The sequence below is a fragment of the Eurytemora carolleeae genome, unplaced genomic scaffold (assembly GCF_000591075.1).
Source record: "Eurytemora carolleeae unplaced genomic scaffold, Eaff_2.0 scaffold176, whole genome shotgun sequence".
NCBI classification, from domain to species: Eukaryota; Metazoa; Arthropoda; class Copepoda; order Calanoida; family Temoridae; genus Eurytemora; species Eurytemora carolleeae.
This window is the reverse complement of record NW_019396091.1, coordinates 1-23353: the sequence shown is the minus strand read 5'-3', so window position 1 is coordinate 23353 and position 23353 is coordinate 1. Positions and strand designations below refer to the sequence as shown.

The following is a 23353-nucleotide window of genomic DNA, read 5'->3' as shown; positions in this document are numbered from 1 at the left end:
TATATAAAAATAAAAACAAATAAATACTGTAAAGTACGTAACACTTGAATTATTAATACTTAAATTAAAATAAATACTTTTTGTAATTTTATAATCATGACAGCTTCACAAAGATGGCAAATCGTATTACATGAATATCAAGATAAGGCACACATTGAGCTTGGTTTATAAAGATACAAGAACCATGTTTAATCAAGTAGGATTATGAGCACTGCGCAAAGAGAGGTTTGATCTATAGCCGGAGACAGAGGAAGTTAGCGTTCTCCTTCTCTGCTACATATCCTAGCCCGGTGTAGTACGCCATCATAGCGTCAGTACAGTTCAGGGTTACCTAGAGATATTTAGTATAGGTTTACAGAATATTACATGATGTACAATTCAGGGTTACCTAGAGATGTTTAGTACAGGTTTACAGAATATTACATGATGTACAGTTCAGAGTTTTCTAGAGTACATACAGTGCAGTTAAATTCTAATCAATTACAGTACATTTTCGGACTTGTATGATTACATACAAGTTTTTTTAGGAATCATTGATGTGAACTTATTTAACTTCAATAAAAAATAATTAATTTCAAAATTACGATTACCTTGTAACATCCCAACTTTTTTGCCAAGGGTTGAAGAATTCCAACTGCAAGTTTTCCCAACTGTTTACCTCTATACTCATTCTTAATATATTATTTTAATTTCAAACGTAAAATCAAGTTGACATTTTTCTAAGAAAATTATTTTTGAATTAAAAATTAACTGGTTGCAAATCTCTTATCATATTTAAATTTCAACCCCAATATTTTGTCTACTTTCTCCCGAAGTAAATCCAACAATTTTTTTTAATATTTATCCAAAATTTAAAACTTAATATTAGTAATCATTTATCAACAGTAACTTCAGGTCTGAGAGAAAATCTATTATGGAAGCCAATATGAATAAGTGTATCGGAAACTTTACAGAGCCATATCTTTGGCATAGAAGGTCACAGAACGCTCATCTTCGGGTTCCGGGATTTTTTTAATATCCAAAATTGTATGCAAAATTTTAGCCAAATCTGTGACATGCCGTCCATCAGGTGGCTGACTTGACATGGAATGACCCTGTATAATAAATGTATATATTTACCGAGACGACGACATCCTCTACCCTACCAACCCGGCCACAGGCGTGGATAAACTTTTTCTCAACTACAAGAGTAGCGGCACCAATCACCTTAACATAACAAGATCAAACGTCAGTTTTTTTTAGTCTTGCTTTTAAAAGAGATTTATTAATAATCTACAAATATACCAACAAAAAATTCGAAATATGAAATTTTACCTTCTTTAGCAACGTATCCTCTATAACAGTGATGTAGTAAGTATTCTTGCAGGCCTTGAGGTCATCAAACCTGGCCTCCCAGGCCTCTCTTGATATATCTCCAACAGAGGTTAACTCTCCGAGGAGCTGCAGGAAACCTCTCTCATAGTCCTGGAAAAATATCACTCCAAGTATGGATTTCTATTAGTCAAAGGGTTAAAGATTTAGTGACGAAACTTCAACCAGCAGAATCTGAGCTGCGCCGCTGAACTACATCCTGCCGGTACAAATTTGAACAGCTGTTTCAAAGTTAAAGATTAAGGAAGGATTTGAACCGGCGTCAGGCAGTTCAGCCAGGTCTTCCAAATGCTTGTCTTAGAAACATAGAGATCGAAGCCACAAAATATCTGCACTTGGCCAATGTGAGATCACACAAAAACACGAGTCAGCTGTTTTGATTGCATGTTGCAAGACCCCGCCAATTTTCAAATTTTTCAGTTCAAACAATTTGGGAGAGCAGCGGAAATCATATCATGGCATGGATTAATATGTAAAACAAACATTTTTAATGGCCTAATTCAGATCGTTTAGAATGTTTAATTTCTGTTACTACTAATGAAAGGAAGAAAAAGTAAAAGTGAAAAAGGGTTGAAAAGTTTACCCCCTTCTATATAATTTATAGTCTTGGATAAAACTATTAAGGATCTCAGTCTTTGCCACAAACTCAAATTATCTAATTCTGTATATTTTATTCTGTGGTGTAAACTTTTGATAATTCAAACTTGTACTATTTGATCTAAGAGAATTCATAATTTGACATACCTAAGGTTTGCAAATACATAGGTTCTTGAGAAAATCAGAGTTTGTGACAAAGCATCAATTCCTTTAGGCTTAATGTAAATTTATTTCAGCTTATAGGTCTCCCCACCAAAAGTTTCAAAATTACAATGGTCGACCACATGATGACTCTTGATTGTGGTCGTATGAATTATCTATCTATCAGATGAAAATTGTGCGTAAGACATCTAGCGGTCAAACTATCATCCCCTGAAGTACGTAAACATGACGACCACTTTGTAGACAAGAACCGGAATCAGGACTAACAATCTGCTCATCACCAAACTCTTAATATCAGAAATTTACCTCTTTAGCCAATGGCCGGACTTTTAATCCTTCCCCAGGATTCAACATCGACACTTTGGGGTTGAACTTTGCACTTGAATTATCCAGGTTTAGATCTAACAGGACATCAGGAGAATACAGATATTCGTCAGCTAAACCCATTCTTAATCTGAATAATCTAAGATTTCAATGGAACGGATTTAGCATGTTATTCCGAGATTTACGTAAAAAACACAATTTTTAAGAAGTTAACATATGTGACCTGTAAAACCCTTAACCTAGGTGCAAATAAGTCACAAAATAATCTGATATGTATGTATGTGTGTATATATATATATATATATATATATATATATATATATATATATTTACAATAATTCGTTCACGAGAAAAAGACGAGAAAGGTAGGTTGCACGAAAAGATTTGAACAGAGACCTCCGAGATCAAAATTTTTAATTCTGCAAGTTTTAGATATTTAAATTGGTGAAATAACAGTGAAATAATAAGGAAAAAGTACAGACGAACAGATCAAATGTCGACATGACTAGGTAATTTCCTAGAGAACGATTTTTGGACCCCCCCCTCCTATCAATTTTGTACATGGGTCTGACAGGAAGTGTCTTAACGTAACCTAACCCGTGGCCGCAGCGCTCGGCCCCCTAGCCTGTCCTAGCCGCAGCGCTCGGCCCAGAAAGTGTCTTAACTAACCTGACCCGTGGCCGCAGCGCTCAGCCCCCTAGCCCATCCTAGCCGCAGCGCTAAGCCCAGAAAGTGTCTTAACCTAACCTAACCCTAAATAACAAAAAAATAAATAATAATAAATTTGCTGAAAATAAATGGTCATGTACAAAATTGATAGGAGGGGGGGCTCCGGGGGGGGGGGGTCCAAAAATCGTTCACTAGGACAGACCCCATGACTAAATAATTGATATTTACACCATGCAATACTAATTTAACATTTGCCTTAAACAACAGAAAACTTTCAGTTTTAACAACAATTAATATTAATTTATCAGACATAATCTAACCAAAATCCTTATTATTCATGAAAATGGGTTAGGTGTAAGTTTATAAAAGATGAAAGTAAAAGATAAGTTTCTATAAAATCCTGTGCCCGGAGGAGTGTACACTAGAACGTAGAGTGGTGTGTACACAAAGATTTAAATATCCAGAATGAAGACGACAACTCCGGATTATTCAATCAATAAACTAATAAAAATTCTTGAGATAAGAGAATTTTAAAATAAGAGCGTCGAAAACTTAAGGAGAGCAAGGGCGTATACAGGGGGGCAAGGGGGCAATACCCGACCCTAGAACTGTAAAGGGGGGGGCGTAGCCCCCCATAGAACTCAGAGCTTACACTTTTCATATCTTAAACTCAGGAGTGAAGAACATAAAAAAAAATAGTTTGCTGTTCATTCAGTGCATTAAAAAGATTGTATACGTGGACCAGAGCCACCATGACATAATTATTCTCTGGACCTTTGTCCTTTTTTTTCATCTCATAGAATTTTAGTTTAAGTTGAGTTTTTCATTTTCAAAAATATCTTTTACTATCTCTGTTTAAATACTAATTATTACTAACATAACAGTATAATAAAAAGTCGTATTTTTAGAAACATTTTTTTTTCTGCTATAGTTTTGTTTGAAGGAGAGATAAAGTAAAGTACATGGAAGGTAATTAAACTGTATGTGTACCTTTAAGCATCTTTATATCGAAGGTTTACATCATAAGGTTGCAAAGATATAGGTTTTACAAAAACTGAATTTGTTGCAAAGACTCAATTCCTTTGTCTATTTCCTGTTTGTATACAAAAACAAGGCTGAACTGGGCAAGCCCATAGTATTTAAGGCGAAATCTGAGAAATATTTTATTTTTAGGTTTTTTTTTTAAATCTACGAAAAAATGGTGGCAGTTAAAGGAAAATTTTGAGAGCTAATTTTAATGCTAGATTAAAAACGAAAGTTTTCTAACCAATTCTGCTAAGATTTTTAAAAAGAGCAAGACAGTTTATCATCTCTCCTCCAGTGAGTCTCCAATCTACTCTCCAACCCTCTATATTGAGATCATGTTCCGACCATTCTTGAGGTTGAGACAGTTTCAAGATATTTCCATCATCTCCAGATACATAAATATCTGTGCTGTCGACTACTATATCTGTCAAAGCTACTCCAATATCTTTCTTTCTAAAATTATAAACAAGTTGTTTCGGTTATGAGAGAGAGGGGGGGGGGGAGTTTTGAAAATAGGGAGACATCCCCTAGAAGTTTCTTGTTTAAAAGTTTACCTGCACTGTCTTGTACTAATCCCCCTCCCCTAGATTTATTTCTGTTTACGCCCTTGAAGGAGGGACGTACAATTCAAATCTAATTGTTAAACTTCCAGAATGTTGTTTACTCGAAAGGTCTTGTTGTCTTTAATTTAAATTCAAATGCCTTTTTTAGATGTACATTCAATCTATCAAGACAATTATAATACATAGCTATATATTATACATATATATTCATATTCAGGGGGGGGCTACCGGGGCTTATCCCCCTTGGATCAGTGAAATATACAATGGGGTTTTGGGCTCAAGAGAGCGTACAATGAGCCCCCCCCCCCTTCACCTGTAAAGAAAGAACAAATTTTTATCCCCCACTCTGGAGTCTGGACATACTTCTGACTACACCCCTATATGAATATGATTATGTATAGCTTTAACATTGAAATGTATGTAACAGATCTTGTTCAGGGAAAAAGGATTGTTTTAAAACTATATATTAAGATAAGTTTACATTTTATGACTATAATTATTAGAAAAATCCCTGTATAAGGCTTTGAGGTTTTGTGCTACAGGGTTACCCATAAAGGATGAGACTTCAGAGAAGACTTTACGGAATTTATACTGTTTCCTTATATTCATACCTCCCTGCCACTGATAAACTTCTTTCTTTTTTGCCAAAACATTAAATAAGCCATTTAAAGACTATATTGAAGGCAGAGAGATTGTCATATTAGAAGAGGTTTAGGTCTTCTTTACAGTCTCATCTTTTATGAGTAATCCTGTACATGATAACGAACTAAATTAATAGTAGATTTGGAATGAATTCATGATAAATTAGATACCTGGTTCTGAAACTCTTTAACGCATGGAAATCTTGAAATTGGGAGCATTTACAAAACGTTTACCGACAAGAGGTTATAAAAAAAATTTATGGCAGGGGCTTACTATGGGGGGGGGGGGTGGTCTTAATCCTGTGTACCAACTGACCGTACCCCCTAGGCCCCCCTGGCCCAGGTCTAATATATTTATATTATTCTTTTCTTATCAATTGACACTTGTCTATTTTATGATAATTTTCCAAAATCCTTCAAGTAGACCTTAATCTTATTTACATTTTTTCTTAACATATGTTTTTTTAGGGGGTTAAACAACGAGGAGTTAGTGAGGAATACTAATAAAAAGTTAACAATTATTCTATGGTTTAATATTTATTCAATGAATCAAAGTAACTAGTTCTTCCGTTTCTGGACTTTTTTCTTTTTTCTTTATCAGGAAGAAAAGAGTAAATTACAATTGTCTTGTCCCTAAAATAAAAAAAATGGTAAAATATTTTTTAAGAGATTGAATTTTATGAATGAGTGACTATTAGAAAAACAAGATACAACTGGTTCAACCACTTCTTCTGTATTGTAGTTAAGCAGACAGGCTGAAACAAAGCCTGTCGAATATTATAATTTCTCACTGAATACGAAATCACCAGATGCAACGGATTAGCACAATCTTCAATAATTTCACAATCACTTTTCAGAGTATAGTTGAACGGAACCTTGTTCAAATTGAGTATTGACCCACATTCATAAAGGAATTGAATATTTTCCACTCAAATTTTATATTTGGTCATAAACCTTTGATATTTCAAGCTAATTCTGTTATACCAAATAAAATCAAAGGTTGCAAAGATATAGGGATTATAAAATTTGAGTTTGTGACAAATGCTCAGTTCTTTTGGCTGGAAAATTTAGACTTTTATGAACACACTAATACATAAAGAAACACAGAAAGGCAACCAAGATTTTTTAAATGGAAGATTTTTCCTCATACTATTTAAACAAGAACGGCATGGAAAATCCAATCCATGTAACATGATAAATGTAAAATTGTATGTAGTACAGAAATAAACACATAACCTTGTACTCAAATAAAGAGGAACGCTTTAAAAATTCATATGTTAAAAGGCTAACAAATTTTGGTCTACCTAGTTATACCAATTAATTTTTGGTCTCATCCTGTGTGGGCAACCCTGTACTTAGAAATACTTTTAAAAAATTGTGACCTTGACCCTGAGATAAGGTAGGCCGGGTTGGCCTGAAGGCAGGTCACGTGATGATCATGCTCCAGGAGAGACGAGTGCTGAAGAACCTCAGCAATTCCTAAAATTTACATTTTAATTTCAGGGGAAGAAAGTTCTAAACCGTACTTTTGATTTAAACCTGGCACGATCAGGTCAGGTTCGGGCCAATTCATGGATTAGAACATTCTTCCCCTGAAGTTGATCGGCTATACCTTGTCTATCTTTTCTTTATTAAATCTTTAAATGACAGCTTCTGAGCTCTTTTAAAAATGGTTTCAATATAATATGATCGAATTAAATATTGATGTGATTCAACCGTCCAAAAAGAATGAAAAAATGTATGTTCAAATATTTTATACAGCTTTGTCAACAATGATGAAAGAGAAATTTTATGCTTAAAATAAGTCATTAAAAATTTTAAGATAAAGAATAGAGTTCATAACTCTTTTTTTTTGAGTGATTTAGATGAAAATTTTGACATCAAAACATGTATGATGAAAACATGATGTATATAAACAAAATGAGATAAATAAGTTTCTTGTTTAAAAGTTTACCTGCACTGTCTTGTACTAATCGACCTCCACGCATTCTGAACAGCGAGGATTCCTGCTGAACACATAAATTAAACACTTGCCTCAAACTTAAACTTTCTAATCCTTGTGTCTTTGCAACTTGATGGTGTAAACCTTTGATATTTCATCTAACAGAATAAATAGTTTAAAATAACAATTTTTTACGGCATTGGGTTGCAAAGATATAGAGATTAGAAATAAGAGTTCGAAGCAAAAACTCAGTGCAGGTTTAGTGCATCAAATAATCATCGTATTTTTTAGTTTCCACATGAAAATTATTTATTTGCATCCACAAGAGGCAATAACTAGATTGTTTATAATTTTGACGGAAAAAAATATTTTAGTTAAAAAGTGTTACCTGCTTCTTATGTTTCTTTTGTTGGATCTGGAATTTGGTAATTTCTGTAAAAACATCCTTGATATCCCAGATCATGATGAACCCCCTATAATCTCCACTGACAATGTACCCCTGGGTAAGCACCAGGGCACGGACTGGATGTGTGTGCCCAGACAGTACAGCAATACAACTCCAGTCTTCTGTACTTGACCACAGCCGTACAGTACAGTCAAAACTAGCAGACCACATGTAGTCTCCATCCTTAATATTATCAAAACATAAAACTTTCTTAAAAATAATGCAAAGTAATTTTATCCCAAATACCCCATAACCCTCCTATTATTACATCTAAACACTGTATGCTTGTTGTTGAACCTTGTATCTCACTGTATGCAAGTGTTATGTCGTCTTCCAATCCATAATCATATTTTTGCAACTACGAGTTTCTCTGGAACCAAGGAGTTCAACGTACGAGGGGAGGAGTGCAGAAGTACTCAATTGGTAATCACCGCTACCCAAACGTGTCTTGCTTCATGTGCGCTGCTCAATTGGTAATCTCCACCACCTCATTGGTAATCAGACAAAAAATCGTATTTCTTAGAAATAAGACCATATTGACCTCTGTTAATTGCCCTATGGTGTACAATATTGTTAAAGCTTTCTTTATTGCTCCTCAGTTTCGAAAATAAATCTATAAACATGCCAGATGAATCGCTAGAAATAAAATTACGTTTAGATATCCCTTAACCCCCCGATATTACAGGTATACCTGCAGTATACTACAGTGATAACCAGAAAACTCTGGAATAGAAAGACGACTTTATACCAATACTTAAGGGTATTTGAAGTTGTTGCAAAGCAAATAGTTTTAGAACTTATTAAATACTTATTAAGTGAAATAGGCCTGTTTACAATGCACCATAGCTGTGTCTCATGCTCAATGAACTATTTTAAGTTAAAACTTGACTCTAAAAGTCGTCTTCTTATTACAGAGTTTTCTGGTTATCACTGTAGATATCCCTTAACCCCCTGATATTACAGGTATAAACCTGCTGTATACTAGATATCCCACAACCCCCTGGTATTACAGGTATATACCTGCTGTATACTATATATCCCACAACCCCCTGATATTACAGGTATATACCTGCTGTATACTAGATATCCCACAACCCCCTAATATTACAGGTATATACCTGCTGTATACTAGATATCCCACCACCCCCTGATATTACAGGTATATTCTTGCTGTATACTAGATATCCCACAACCCCCTGATATTACAGGTATATACCTGCTGTATATTTAGGAGTATAATTTCCAAGGAACTGAACACTTGTCTCAAATTAGAATTTTCTAATCCTACTTTTGCAACTATACATGCACCTTTGATTTTTAGATTTTATATTTGCAACTATACATGTACCTTTGATTTTTAGATTTTATATTTTGCTAAGTCAAAGATTGAAAATAAGTGATTGTGGCTATTAATGAGTTAGATTTTTCTTGACATTCCTAGATTAGGCTACAATGCTATTTAAAAAAAACGGAATAATGTTAAAAGATTGAAGACTTACAAGCAGTCTTTGACCTTAGAAAAGTTTTCGGCGTTCAATATCAGCAATCTAATTTTAGCACTTTTCTTAATAATAAAATAAGGCTGGACCGATTGGGCTGAAATTTTTTGTGGACACTCATGGGTGGCTGTGGGATGTTATAGGCTAAAATAATTCGATTTTTTTTTCAAAATATTTTTTAAAAAAATTTTAAATTTCTTCAGCTAGTTCTTTATAAAGCAATAATCACAAAACAGCTCTAGTCCTGCCATTTTTCAGCTTTTACAATTAACAGAGATATTAAGAATGTCTAAATTTCAATTTTTTTAGTAAAACCATATAAATGTCTATTTCCGAACGAAATCAATGACAGACCACATTTTGGAAATGGCAGTTCTAGAGCTATTTTGTAATGATTGTTTCATTAAAGAAAAATATCGTTAAAATTTGTTTTATTAAGAATTTAGCCTTATACCTTATGAAGAAAAATTCTCTGTCCCAGGCACTGAGGATTCCATCGTAGGATCCAGTTAATACGGATCCATTCTCACCAACTTTGAGAACTTTTATACCTTTGGAATGGATTTCTTTCTCCCTTAAAGATAAAAATATTAAACTTAAAGAACTCAGTGTCACAAACCTAGATTTTCTAATCCCTATATCTTTGCAACTCGATGTCGTAGACCTTATATATTTCAAACTGTGAATTATGTTGGATAAAAGTCCAATTTTGAAATATTAAAGGTCTGCACAATCAGGTTGCAATGATAAAGGGATTAGAAAATTTCAGCTTGTGGGAAGAACTATGGATTATTTTTTTAATTTCAATATACGACCTTATCATGTGACCATCCAAGCTCCACTCCTGGATGCAACCGTTGTTAAGACCAACTAGAACAGATTCTTCTCTCCAACATAGACTTAGAACTGTAGACTTTACATCGATCCTTCTTATATCGGCCTAGAAACAACATTTAGGTGTTGCGGAATAATTTTAAGTTGACCGAATTATCCAAATGGTTCAGTCAACTGCAGCTATTGCTAGAGAGGCCCCCACGGGATTCAGGAGCATGACTTTTACAATATAAGGAAGTAATTAAGTCTTTGCCACAAACTTTGATTTTCTAATCCTATATTTTTGCAACCCAACGTCGTAGTCCTTAGATATTTTAAACTATAAATGATGTTAGATCAAATAATCTAAGCTTGAAAGATAAAAAGTCTACACCATCAGGTTGCAAAGATATTAAAAAATTTGAGTTTGCGACAAAGACTCAATTCCTTTAAAAGATGTTAATTAGGATTGCTGTCTTTTTGTCGATTAATTTAATTTATATTCCAGGTAAGTGTGTGAAATCAAGCCAAAATAAATCCAACTTACATCAAGCAGATAACGAAATATAGAAATATTGTGTAAGAAACAAGAACAAAATAAATTTTTAATTTATAATAGAATTATGGTTAGAACTCAAAGCCCCAAAAAAGTGTCAAGCAAGCAGAAGTCAAAGGATTATATTTGTATAAACCATGTATGATATAGAAAGGTTTAAAAAGAGAAAGAGAAGTGATATCTCTCATGTTTTGTTTTCTTTTTCAAATCCCTATACCTTTGCAACCTGATGACGTAAACCTTAGCAAATCTAGATTATTTGCTCTAACATAATTTTTAATTTGCAATATCTATAAGATCTACGACATTGGGTTCCAAAGATATAGTGATTAGAAAATCAGAATTTGTGGCAACTACTCAGTTCCTTTGTTTGTGTTCATGCATTGGTATAGTTTGAATTTGAAGTTTGAAATTAATCACCTTTGCATGTTTCCATCTATATTGAAGCCGAGAAATATAAATGCATTTTTCTTTCTCTGATAAATACTTTTTATCTTCCAACCATCCTCTCAGACAACTTTCATCCTGAGGAGACAATAACAAGATTTTTTGTAGTTTTTGTTTAACCTAGAACTTCGGAGATATCGAATTAAGAGTATACCGTCTTGACAATTTTTCAATGGATTTTATTCTGTTATACCTAAATATCTGTAGCATTTCATTATCAGTAGGTTTAGAAAACGACATTTTATAAATTCTTTTGATATCTCCGACGTTATGGTTTAAACTGTATAAAAACTTTATTCTCCATCGTTCATCATCGAAGGAATTATGCCGAACAGTTTAGTTTAATTTTTTGCTTAAATTACAGAGAGAAACAGAAAATTTTGGGATGCATGTCGTCTTTGTTGTTCATTTTACTTGAGAAAAAATTGCTCAGAATTTTGTAATTTTAAATGATTGCAACCGATATAATTAAAATAAAAATAAAGACGACGTGAACTTCACTGTTTTCTGGTTCTCACTGTATACTTTCTAAATGAAAAAAACAGAAAAACTGGTTTGTCTCACCATTCGTAAATAAAAATAAAAAAACTTTTACAAACTGTTATCCTATTCTCTAAGAATGTATTTTCAGTTAATAGATCTTATTATTATTTGTTAAAATATCTTGAATTATTGCCTGATATTGTGATTTTATTTTTCTAGACCAAAATTGATCTGTATCCCATAGGTTCCAGTCTTTACACACTGCACTATGGAACATTATACTCAACATAGAAAAGAATATATATATTGTTTTTACTTTAAACAAAATTTAGATTCCAAATTTTTTTATGTTCTTGGATTTTAATAGAAGAAGCCACTGGAAAATTTTCTAACGGGATTTTTGTTAAATGGTTAATTTTCTTTCAATTTACTTTAGAATATAGTTTTTTAATTTACCTTTTTTTAAATATAATGTTTTGAAAATCCTGTATTCCTGTAAAGACGGTAAGAATATCTTGAAGAGTAAGAAAGTCTAGAATTGACTCCAGGATATGGTAAACCCCTGCCCTCTCCAATCCAGTTAGCACATCAAACCTTCCCTCATCCCTCATCCGTCCTATTTTGTTCATCCTTCCCTCTTCACTCATCCGTTCACCTACACTGATCCTTCCTTCTTCACTCATCCTTCCTCCGTCACTCATCCTTCCTCCGTCACTCATCCGTCTTCCGTCATCCATATTTCTTCCGTCACTAATCCTTCTTCCGTCACTCTTCCGTTCTTCGTCACTCATCCGTTCTTTATCACCCATCCTTCCTCCATCACTCATCCTTACTCCGTCACTCATCCTTCCTCCGTCACTTACCCTTACTCCGTCACTCATAACTCCTCCGGCACTGCCCTGTCTTGACTTTCAACTAGTTTGTGATTTGAAAAAATTCAAAATATCTGAAAACTAGTTATTAAAAAGTTGGAATCAGAAGAAGACAATTTTTGTAATCCTAAAATATGATTCTAAAAATGAATAGATAAAAAGTAAACCTAGATATTAACAATAGAAAATGAGCAAATCCTAAACTTAAACCTTTTAATATTGGACGGTATTTTCTCATTTATTAGTCCTATATAGTGTGTACTATTATCGAATCTCACTGTAGCATCTTTCTTTTTACACTCTCCTTTTCATTTTAGTGAAATATTTGAGTAGAGACGAAGCTAAAATACTGCTAACATACGCTCAAAATACGCACATTTATTAGTCGAATCTCACTGTAGCTTATTGCTTGTTACCCTTCCATATCCATTTTAGTGAAATATTTGAGTAGCGACGAAGCTAAAATACTACTATTAATGTAATAGGCTCAAATATAGGCTCATTTATTAGTCCTATATAGTGTAAACACTTATCAAATCTCACTGTAGCATTGCTTGTTACCCTTCCCTATCTACTTTAATTTAGTGAAATATTTGAGAAGAGACGGAGCTAAAATACTACTGAAATACGCTCAATATACGCATATTTATTAGTCCTATACTTATCGAATCTCACTGTAGCTTATTGCTTGTTACACATCCCTCATATTTAACTGAAATATTTGAGTAGAGACGAAGTTTAGATACTACTAATATACACAGAAAAGCAAGGGAAAGTGGAGAAAGCTTCGGGACAATCCAAACAAAAAATATGGAAACTGAAAGGAGAATTTAAATAAACTTAAATATTTATTATTTGTAAACATTATTAACGAGTAAAACTTACAGAAGAAATCAAAGTTTTATTACTTTTAGAAAATAGAATGTATAAAATCTGAATGTGAGAGGAGGTTCAGAATAAAAGAGAAAAAAGGAATATCGAGATGGTTCAAAAATATAACAGAAGGTTCAGAAATATAAAAGAAGGTTCAGAAATATAAGATAAGGTTCAGAATATATCAGAAGGTTCAGAATATATGAGAAGGCTCAGAATATGTAAGAAGGTTTAGAATAAATGAGAAGGTTCGGAATATAAGAGAAGGTTCAGAATATTGAGAAGGTTCAGAATACAAGAGAAGGTTAAGAATATATGAGAAGATTTAGATTATAAGAGAAAGTTCAGAATATATGGGAAGGTTCAGAATATATGAGAAGGTTCAGAATATAAAAGAAAGTTCAGAATATATGAGAAGGTTCAGCATATAGGTGAAGGTTCAGAATTTATCAGAAGGTTCAGGGTTTAGAGTATAGAGTATATATTTAGAAGAAAGTGAACGCAGGGACCATGAATTAATAACAGTACAGATAGAACACTGGATATCGTCTTTTGAAGATTTAGGGACTTTTTGTAAAAAATAACTCTGAGGCAGAAGCCCAAAGGAGTTACGCGCATGCTGCGTTTAATTACAAGAAAAAGAGCATACGCGTAACTCCTTTGGTGTTCTTTCTCAGGGTTATTGTGAACGAAAACCCCTAAATCTCGAAAAGATGACAGGGTATTATCTGTATTAATCTATGACAGGGACCCTTAAAATAATCTGAGTGAGATTATATTCAACAAACGACTCCGAAAGTTGACGCAGAAATAAATTTAATCATCGCTTTTTCTAATCTCTTTATATTTGCAATCTAATGTAAACATTAGATATTTCAAACTTAGATTATTTTAGCTAACAGAATTAATAGTTTGAAAATAACTGAGGTCTACGACATAAGATTGCAAAACTATAGGGATTAGAAAATCAGAGTTTGTGGCAAAGACTCGGTTCCTTTCCGTCAATTTTGAAGGTACATGGAAGATAGAGGAGATTTTGGAATATGAAGGAGGACGCAACGAAGATTGCAGACAATAAGATATTAAATAGGTTTAGATAAAATTAAATTTTTAAAGCAAGACCCCGTATCCTCAAGTTTAAGCCAGCCAGGTTGGAGAGAGAAGGAGGAGAAGGTTTCATGCCAATTATTCCTTAAACTCCGGGTATATAGGGAAACTATAGCAGCGACTACAATTGGTTCAGTTTAATCTAAACCAGTGAAGACTTCGCACTGCTTTCTTCAACAGCTCTTTTTATCAATCAATCAATCAATTTATCTACACGATATTTTATCACTTTCTTTATAGTAGTAGCCAAGCTTTAGTTTTGAAAGAGAAATGAATTGAACACTTATCTAAAGATCAAATCTTATAATCCCAATATCTTTGCAATCTAATGGTGAAAACTTTTTTTTTAATTTGACTTATTAATCCAGAAGAATTCATAAATTGAAATATCACAAGTCTATGACAAATTATGTTGCAAAGTTATTAAGATTAAAAAAATAGTGTTCAGTGGATTTGTAAAGTCTTGATAAAATTTTGCTGCAGAATATTAATACTTTATGCCAAAGTGTTTGAAATTCATTATTCGTTTGAATTTTTTCTACTAAGGATTTATAATCTAAACTAGAAGTTAACTTTCTCTTACACCGAGAATATTTCTACCTAATATGCAGTTCCTTAATATATGTCTATTTCAAGCTTAGCAATTTTTAATGTGTATAGTGAAAAAGGGTAAACATTATGATTAACATTACCCCAGAGATACCCTAAATGAACCATATAATTGATCGTAAACTTGCGGATTTATGTACAAAGATATTGAAGGAAAATTTCAGATAATCAAGTTCTAAAATCGACGATATGTTCCTCTTGAAATTACGTCTTCGGTCTTTAACATTTTAGAAAACCATTTACAATCGTAAATGTTTAATGTTAATTGAATCCTGTCTTTACAATTTAGCAATACAAGTTCTCAAGGACTTTTATTTATTACTCTTCCCATCAATTTCTAGATATTTTTCTTCCTTGCTATTCTGATTATTAGCATTAAAGGAACTGTAAGTGTAATTTCAAGTGCAAACATGGCAATGTCAGATTTACAAGGGTACCCTTAAAAAGTTTGTCTGATTAAGTATGAATTAGATATAAATGTTTATGACTTACTGATTATTTTCAATTGTGAGCTCTGTACAGAAGTGACTCGAGGATTTAAACTGTAGGAAAACAAATAGGAATTAAACACCTTTAAACCTAGAAAAACAAAAATATCGTCCACATTACTGATCAGTTGAAGGTTTCAAGTGGACTAGGGAGGAGATACAAAGCCACCATGAGCCCCACAAAATTACCTCCGAAGCCTCCTGATACGCAGAATCACCTAGTGCCCCTTGCTACGTCTCTAAGCCTCTTCCATTCTGTCTCCACACCCTGCATTTTGATCTCGGCTTACTTTATTTTTTTTTATTTACCTTTTATAACTTAACCAACCAAAAATCAAAAAATATCTCTTCACATCCAAAATAATTTAAAGAATCGTTTAATCCGCAAATTTTGAATATTAATTCATTCAATTGATCATGACTTGTTTTCTTGTGAAAAGTTTACACAAAGCATTCAATAAAAGCACAAATTCAAGTATTTCACAAAAACTATTTTGTTTTGTAAATTGGTGCTTATATAGATTGATTTGTACATGATATTGAGCTGTTTAATAACAAAAATCTGCAATAGTTATTCACAAGCTAAGAAATGTGAAATTGTGAAATTTAGAAAACAAAAAAGTCTTAATCTCAATAAAATAGTTTTTTTTTCAATGCAAATTGATTATGTATCATTAAAAACTATTTAATCATGTTGAGATTATTTATAAAACAACTTTTTTTGTGGATGTAAAAATATCAGTTTTTGTGAAATACTTTAATTTGAACTTTTATAGTATTTAGTATGTAGTAGGGTACCATTGTGAATCGGTCAGTGACATCTTTCCATATAAAAATAACTTGAAATTACGCTTACAGTCCCTTTGATATCTTTCTACATTGTACAGTTATTTAATGTTTGCATATTTTGTGCAGTGAAACTAATAATCAATTGTTTAAATCAAGATTCCCCCGAGAGAGAGCTCCAAGTCCAAATCAAATGAAAATAATTGAATAATTTATATATTTCAGCAAGTATACAGGATATTTACACGATATAGGAACATTAACCCGTGATTGCAAAAACAATTTACCGTTGTACTTTAAACTGTACAAATTTATATTATATTATAAAGATTTATTCACACACAAAGATAAAAATACATATATAAATGGTGTAGTTTAAATTTGTATAAATAAATCTTTGAAAATACAGGTTTCCAAAAGAAAAGAGAAAAATATGCAAAATTATGCACAAACAGACAACATTGATCATTACTCATTACATAACATATTTGTCATTTCTGTCATTTCAGTAATTACGTAATCATCGAATCCTTTAACATAATTATTCATTCTTGTATTTAAAAGTTCTTGTAAAACCGGAACTTTCCATGCATGGTCCAATGGGACATCAAAATATTTCATTTGTTTCTTAACTAACATTTTACTAAGATCCGAAGGAACTGAAAATTCTCCTCAAACTAACCCTTAGATCTTTGCCACCATAAATCTTTGATTTTTCAAATTTTAACTTTAGACCTACCAGAGTTCATAAGTATGTACGCCGTACGGTCAACGACATCAGGCTGCAGAGATGATTTAGATAAGCTAATTACACAATTAGAGTTTGAGAAGAGTAATCAGTTGATATATCATTTGATTTGTACATAATATCTACATGATACAAATATTTAAAATATCAGGATTAAAAGACAGATCAAGAGACACGGTAGAATAGAAGCCCTGGTTCGAAAGCCAGAGAGTATTTCCGTTTGAACCCATTTTACCCATTAAATATAGATTTTTTGTATTCCATATTTTGATACTTTGATACTTATTTTAGTTATTTAAGTATATAAAATCTCTTACTCTATATTTTTGGTGGATTTTGATTGAGAAATCAAAATATGCCTGAAAATATTCCGATTAAAACTCTTAGTGATATTAATGTGTTATGTCGAGGAGTATCAGAACTAAGGAGAGTTTATTTTTTACTGTAGCATAGGCGCACCTCATTACTATTGAAACAAGAACAAAGATTACAATCAAGTCTTGATATTTTTAGGTTCAAGGCACAGGGGTCAAAACTCTTTGCAACCTGATGATTGGCGTAAACTCTTTGTAACTTTTGGCGTAAACCCTTGGTATTTCAAACTTTGACTTTTTGATTTCACAGAGTTCATAGTTTGAAATATCAAAAGTCCACAACATTAGGTTGCAATTATAAAGGAGTAGAAAAAAGTGTTTTCGGTAAGAACTCAGTTCTTGGCTTAAAATAATTCGTGAGGAATGATTTTTTTCAGGTTTGAAAATGGACTGATTAAGGAGAGTGTATGAGGGATATAAAAGTAGAAAATACAACCCGGATCCATCAATATATTTGTTTATGCAGAGCCGCTCCGCTCATCCTCCTGAGGTTCGGAGTATACATGAGGACGGGAAGAGAAGAGAACAGGACGTGGATTTCAAGGATGGAGAGTGTCAGGACGGAGAGAATTTCTCCGCAAGATCCAGCGGCTCAACGGGTTCAATTATCTTCTCAATTGCTTTGAGAGCAGACTCAGGACGGGAAGGTATCTCACGAGATACTAAACGGAAACAAGATTTAAATTCTAGATCCTCTAAACCTAGAATACCGACGGTATCCTCTCCGGTTGAGGAGAACACAGAGAAAAGGTTGGAGGAAGGGGATTACTTTGAAACCAACCTTGTTGGTCTGATCCCAGAGAACGGATTTCTCCAGATATACCAGGAATTGGATACCTTGAGTCAAACCTCAACTGAGATTCACAGCCTGAACCTCAACCTAACTTCTCCACCTCAAGAGGTTAACCAAGAGAGGATTTCTTACTCGGAAAGTAACGAGGAGTCCTTTGATTCTGGAAGTTTAGGTGTCGAGGACTCATCAGTTTCCGATCATAATATTATACAAACCTCTTTAAAAGATCAACTTTCTGAACCTGAATCAGAAACTATCTCAGACCCAGATCTCGCTGAATTAGACGAACCCCATATTCCCGAGAAGGAAGAAACCGTATTGCCTGAGATAAAACAAGAAGAAGAAGAAGAGTTGCAAAACTTTGATATAAATCAGAACCCTGAAATCAATCCTAGTGTTGGAACCAACCCGGAGCTCACAGTGCAGAGTCTTCCTGGATCTAAAAACTACCCGGAGAAAAATACGTTTATTGAGAAAGTGGTGAGCAAAAAATTATTCTGGAAAATTCTAGGACTCCTTATACCCTTATTAAAAAACACGGTCTAATTCAATTTAATGGTAAACTGCATTCGTTAAACTTCAAATGGGATTCTGGTCGTCTTCCAATTCTGTTTTATTTAGAAGATCACTGTACTTAAATAGGTTTATGATGTGATAATAGTCTGATTCAATTCTCGGATAAAATTATATTTGAATTGTTATTACATCATCTTTGCTTGTTATTTTTCATACACAAAACCCTATAAGTTTATGAAACGAGAGAGAGAAAGGAGTAAATTTTTACCACTGTTTTGCTTTTTTCATTTATATTTATTAAAATTTTGTAATCTTTCTCTTTCGGGACATATTTTATTTTTGTTTTAAGTAAATGAATAAGTGTAGTTGAAAGGATTACTTTGTGAAGAGTTTGGTTAATGTTTACTCACTCTTAGTCAACTTATATTTACCCATTATCCACCAATCTCCCTCTTTTTATTCCCCCCCCCTTCTACTTCCCCTCTTTTTTCTCTTCTGTAAATGTATTTGAATTGTCTGTCTGTTGGTCTGTTTGTTAGTTTGTATCCAATAAACGTCAAATCGGATTTACTGATCGTAGTCAAACTTTTGTGGTAACTCACAAAATTCTAAATTGAGAAATTTCGCCCAGAATTTTTTTTATTTTCCAATACTTCGATATCCTTTTTATTATAACAAAAAAATCCCAAAAATTATTGTTTTGTGATGTACAACGAAAAAAATGGCGGCTGGCACAGCAACATTCAAAAGCTGAAATTGTTAATAGAAAATGGATCGCGAAGCGCTCTAGTCTAGTCCTATACAAACAAAACACATCCACATCAAAATCTAAACAATAAAAAAACAGCAACAAAATCAAAAGCAACTTTTTTCTTTTACGGCTAAAATATTGATTTAAATCAAAATAAGAATCATTTAGGTTTCTCTAGTTCCTATAATTAAGGTTGAAATTGATTAATTGTTCTGAGCTTGTAGGAGACCTTCAATCAAGCAAATTAAAATATATATTCAACACAAAATAAAATGGCTATTGCACGTTGCTTGTAAAAATAATGATTTGTAAAATAATACATAGATTACACAAATATAATTTTTAAATATTTTTGATGGAAAGAAACTGATTACTCTCCTCACACTCCGATTTAAAATCGTGATATCTTTCTAACCTGATAATATTGCTTAACAAGGAATTGAGTCTTTGCCATAAGCTCAATGTTCTAATTTCTCATGGTCTCAACCTGATGATTCAAACCCTTGATATTTCAACCTTAGATTATTTGATCCTAGATAATTCATAGTTTGAAATATTGCAAAGATTTTGGGATTAGAAAATTAAAGTTTGTGGCAATGACTTGTACCAGTTCAGATCTTATTTCGATTCGACTGTCGTACGTTTATAAAATTAGATAATAGGGATAGGTATTAATTTTAATTTTAATTTGATAATATTGATTAGGTAGAAGAGCGGAGCAAACCAGATATCTTAAACCAGAAATCCAGACCTATTAAGAACCAGAACCCTCAACATTCCAGACCAATTCAGAACCAGAATCCTCAACAGTCAAGACCTATTCCGAACCAGAACCCTCAACATTCCAGACCTATTCAGAACCAGAACCCTCAACATTCCAGACCTATTCCGAACCAGAACTCTCAACAATCTAAACCTATTCAGAACAATAACTTGAATTCATCTTTAGGAATTAAGGGACCTATAGGATCCAGCGGAGCAAGGTTACCAACGGGACCAACGGGACCTGGGAAACAAAGCGCTGTCTCAGACCGTATTACGGAGCCACTAAACTCAAGGAAATATTTAAAATAGTTTGAATCAGATTAATATTGCAACAATATATATAAAACTAAACTCAAGGAAATATTTAAAATAGTTTGAACCAGATTAATGATAACATTGCAACAATATATATAAAACTAAACTCAAGGGAATGCATAAACAGTTAAAACCAGACGTAAAAATAATATTGTAACAATATTTTAAATTTTAAAAATGAAATTTCAACTAGTTTTGTTTTGTGATTTAAAGTTTAAGAAAACTATGAAAGCTCAAGTACTAACAAGGGTTAGTTTGTTCAAATGTTCCGAACGGGTTTCACGGTTTTAACAATCAAGGTTTAAGTTTATTTTCAAAGTTCAGGAATGTAAAAAAGGTGTAAGGAAGAAATAAATGTTCAGAAAAATGTTTAAGAGTAAAATCAAGGTATTAAGATTTATGACACCTCAAGGTGTTGTAGTAAAGTAGGTGTTAAGTTTATAAAAGGTTTAGGGGTAAAAATAAGGATTAAAGGTTTATAAAAACTCAAGGTTTAGGAGTAAAATCAAAGTATTCAGGTTTATAAAGCATCAAGGTTTAGGAGTAAAATCAAAGTATTCAGGTTTATAAAACATCAAGGTTTAGGAGTAAAATCAAAGTATTCAGGTTTATAAAACCTCAAGGTTTATATGTAAAATCAAAGTGTTAAGGTTAATAAAACCTCAAGGTTTAGGAGCAAAATCAAAGTGCTAAGGTTTAGAGGTTCAGCAAAAAAATCAAGGTGTTAACCAGAAACTGCTTTCTCATTTAGGAATTACAATAAATCCAAGTTTTTTAGGAATAAACCCTGAGGTGTAAAGGTTAATGGGAAATTTTAATAATTTTATGTTTATTTTACCAGAGGAAGGATTAATTTATCATGAAAGGCTGACAGGGCTGGGGGGGGGGGGCAGGCTAACCCAAGTTGGGGGAAAGAGAAAAATTTGTGGAAAAGTGACCATTTAAATACAGGGCGGATCATTCCACAGTACAATTTTCACCTAACAAATCCCGTTTTGGAAGAATTTTCAATCCTTTACGATGTTTCTCACCCTGTATAAAATAGAATTTCAAATATTTAGTTTTGAATATTTATAGAATGAATATTGCAGCTGCCAAGTCCGGCCTGGATTTTCAGGTTACCCTACTCTTCAACCAACATCAAATTAACTTTTTTACATTAACTTAACAATTTTAAACCTTAAATTTATTATATTTATCGGATACATACTTTTCTTACCATTCACACTAAAATAGCGTGGACTTTTCGTTTTTTATGTCTTTCTCTTAAATTTTATAAAATATTAAAAAGTATTTAAAGTTCATACATTTAGCCCAACCTAATTTCTACTTTAAAACAATTAAAACCTACAACACATATAATTCAGATGTATAAAGAAATTAATTCTTTGCCTCAAACTCTGATTTTCTCACCCAAATATGTTGACAACCAAATATTAGATATTTCAAACTATGAATTCTATTATAAAAAATAGTTTAAAGTTTGAAATAATAAAGGTTACACCATCAGGTTGTAAAAATAGTGTTTATCGTTCGTTTGTCGTCCTATGCTTATCCTAACATTGTAAAAACATAATTTTAAAACATTTAGGAATTGGCCAGAGGAGGAGAGAGAAATTATTCCTGCTCCTATCTAGTTAACATTGACTGGGATATGCTCCATCTCTCCAAACCTAACTCCAGGTATAGTACTATTATCTGAAGTGGATAAGTTGGATGATTAATGAATAAATTTAACTCCAGGTGCAACTTTCATCCACAAAGAAGTTTTACCTATCTTGCTCTGGCTGGAATATTTAAGAGCATGGGATTATTATTCTTTATTTACTTTTTATATTTTTATATTTTTTATTTATTTCTTAAACTTAAAATTTTTTTATTTATTTTTTTAATTTAAACATTAAATATTTTTTTTATTTCAAAAACCTATTCAGCATTTATGAGCGTAGTTAGTGTAGCTTTTACAAGCTTTAAACTGTTATAACATAATTTATGACTTTTTTATATATTTCATCCGATAAACAATGGGGACGCATTTTGAGGAAATGCTGCCGTCTTTTCGTTCATGGTTTTGGAGCTTCTTATTGTCTTTTTTACCTGGTCCATTTTTCTTCCGTAGTATATTATCATTTGATTATAGAATACGTTGTTGTAAATCTTAAACGGATTGATAATACTCGCCGCTCTCGAAACAAATCGGAACAAAAGAGATCAGTGCACAAAGAACCTTACTAGTAGAAAGAATTATAATACAAATATAATCTTCTACCTTAGGTCAAGTGCAGCTCCCAAACTTATATCGATTCATAACTCAGACTATTAACATAATATAGCCTGATAAATATATTCAACTGTGAATAGCTAGTTATAGATATTTATATTAACATAGGCAAGCAAGGCTATATATAATTCTGTATAGCTAAACCCAATACATAGCTCTGCAGAATTAATAGCTCCGCAGAGTTAATAGCTCCGCAAAGCTAATAGCTCCGCAACATTAATAGTTCCGCAAAGCTAATAGCTCCGCAAAGTTAATAGCTCCGCAAAGCTAAATAAGGTAGCTCTATAACACTAAGCAAGACCAATAGCTTAGTAAAGTTTTATATATATATATATATAAAACCAATCTTAGATAGTTCCTAATTATACTAATAACTAAGTAACAAAGATACCATAAAAGTTGCTAAAGCTTTATATAGTTAAGTAAAGCAAATAGCTCCGTGAAGCTACATAAAGGATACTAACTCTTTATGACTAAAAAGATAAATAAGAATTTATTATCTAAGTATATTAAAAGCTAGAAATATCTCTAACAATA

At 32.6% G+C, this 23353-nt stretch overlaps 4 protein-coding genes across 8 annotated transcripts; 1 reads left to right on the top strand and 3 right to left on the bottom strand.

Moving 5' to 3' along the window:
- Positions 1–64: 64 nt before the first annotated feature.
- On the bottom strand, positions 65–18411 carry LOC111718451 (probable glucosamine 6-phosphate N-acetyltransferase). 4 transcript variants are annotated; one of them, XM_023494052.1, is made up of 7 exons: positions 15520–15533; positions 9300–9304; positions 2437–2586; positions 1315–1464; positions 1120–1206; positions 591–671; positions 65–331 (listed from the first exon to the last, which is right to left on the bottom strand). In XM_023494052.1, the coding sequence occupies exons 3-7, from the start codon at positions 2575–2577 to the stop codon at positions 233–235; spliced, it is 558 nt and encodes a 185-aa protein (XP_023349820.1). In that variant the 5' UTR covers positions 2578–2586; positions 9300–9304; positions 15520–15533; the 3' UTR covers positions 65–232. The 4 variants fall into 4 exon arrangements, with proteins under 4 accessions (XP_023349820.1, XP_023349818.1, XP_023349819.1 ...); XM_023494050.1 differs by lacking the exon at positions 9300–9304 and adding an exon at positions 8998–9002 and having other exon boundaries at positions 15520–15527; XM_023494053.1 differs by lacking the exons at positions 65–331; positions 9300–9304 and adding exons at positions 338–388; positions 8998–9002 and having other exon boundaries at positions 15520–15527.
- Positions 4277–13095, bottom strand: LOC111718449 (uncharacterized). The gene is made up of 6 exons (XM_023494048.1): positions 12032–13095; positions 11732–11799; positions 11029–11133; positions 10055–10179; positions 9694–9813; positions 4277–4602 (listed from the first exon to the last, which is right to left on the bottom strand). The coding sequence occupies exons 1-6, from the start codon at positions 12417–12419 to the stop codon at positions 4386–4388; spliced, it is 1023 nt and encodes a 340-aa protein (XP_023349816.1). The 5' UTR covers positions 12420–13095; the 3' UTR covers positions 4277–4385.
- On the bottom strand, positions 5785–7968 carry LOC111718454 (F-box/WD repeat-containing protein 11). Of its 2 annotated transcripts, none has more exons than XM_023494057.1 (4): positions 7684–7968; positions 7308–7359; positions 6736–6832; positions 5785–5986 (listed from the first exon to the last, which is right to left on the bottom strand). In XM_023494057.1, the coding sequence occupies exons 1-4, from the start codon at positions 7909–7911 to the stop codon at positions 5884–5886; spliced, it is 480 nt and encodes a 159-aa protein (XP_023349825.1). In that variant the 5' UTR covers positions 7912–7968; the 3' UTR covers positions 5785–5883. The 2 variants fall into 2 exon arrangements, with proteins under 2 accessions (XP_023349825.1, XP_023349824.1); XM_023494056.1 differs by having other exon boundaries at positions 5787–5986; positions 7308–7362; positions 7684–7966.
- Positions 17754–22252, top strand: LOC111718447 (sporozoite surface protein 2). Its single transcript, XM_023494046.1, has 4 exons — positions 17754–18668; positions 20161–20513; positions 21613–21652; positions 22127–22252. The coding sequence occupies exons 1-4, from the start codon at positions 17856–17858 to the stop codon at positions 22235–22237; spliced, it is 1317 nt and encodes a 438-aa protein (XP_023349814.1). The 5' UTR covers positions 17754–17855; the 3' UTR covers positions 22238–22252.
- Positions 22253–23353: the final 1101 nt, after the last annotated feature.

What these genes read in the sequence shown, in the direction of transcription:
- LOC111718449 (XM_023494048.1), bottom strand. Translation starts at nt 12,419, where the DNA reads ATGAGTGACGGAGTAAGGGTAAGTGACGGAGGAAGGATGAGTGACGGA. An exon ending in TATTCTTACCGTCTTTACAG is followed by an intron (nt 11,800 to 12,031) that starts GAATACAGGATT and finishes TCCATAGTGCAG; the next exon opens with TGTGTAAAGACTGGAACCTA. An exon ending in AGAGAATTTTTCTTCATAAG is followed by an intron (nt 4,603 to 9,693) that starts GTATAAGGCTAA and finishes TTATAATTTTAG; the next exon opens with AAAGAAAGATATTGGAGTAG.
- LOC111718451 (XM_023494051.1), bottom strand. Translation starts at nt 2,577, where the DNA reads ATGGGTTTAGCTGACGAATATCTGTATTCTCCTGATGTCCTGTTAGAT. An exon ending in AGGATACGTTGCTAAAGAAG is followed by an intron (nt 1,207 to 1,314) that starts GTAAAATTTCAT and finishes TGTTATGTTAAG; the next exon opens with GTGATTGGTGCCGCTACTCT. An exon ending in AAAAGTTGGGATGTTACAAG is followed by an intron (nt 332 to 590) that starts GTAATCGTAATT and finishes AAATATCTCTAG; the next exon opens with GTAACCCTGAACTGTACTGA.
- LOC111718447 (XM_023494046.1), top strand. Translation starts at nt 17,856, where the DNA reads ATGCAGAGCCGCTCCGCTCATCCTCCTGAGGTTCGGAGTATACATGAG. An exon ending in ATACGTTTATTGAGAAAGTG is followed by an intron (nt 18,669 to 20,160) that starts GTGAGCAAAAAA and finishes AATATTGATTAG; the next exon opens with GTAGAAGAGCGGAGCAAACC. An exon ending in AGTCCGGCCTGGATTTTCAG is followed by an intron (nt 21,653 to 22,126) that starts GTTACCCTACTC and finishes TAAAACATTTAG; the next exon opens with GAATTGGCCAGAGGAGGAGA.
- LOC111718454 (XM_023494056.1), bottom strand. Translation starts at nt 7,911, where the DNA reads ATGTGGTCTGCTAGTTTTGACTGTACTGTACGGCTGTGGTCAAGTACA. An exon ending in AAAAGAAACATAAGAAGCAG is followed by an intron (nt 7,363 to 7,683) that starts GTAACACTTTTT and finishes TTATGTGTTCAG; the next exon opens with CAGGAATCCTCGCTGTTCAG. An exon ending in TACCTTATCTCAGGGTCAAG is followed by an intron (nt 5,987 to 6,735) that starts GTCACAATTTTT and finishes TTTTTATTTTAG; the next exon opens with GGACAAGACAATTGTAATTT.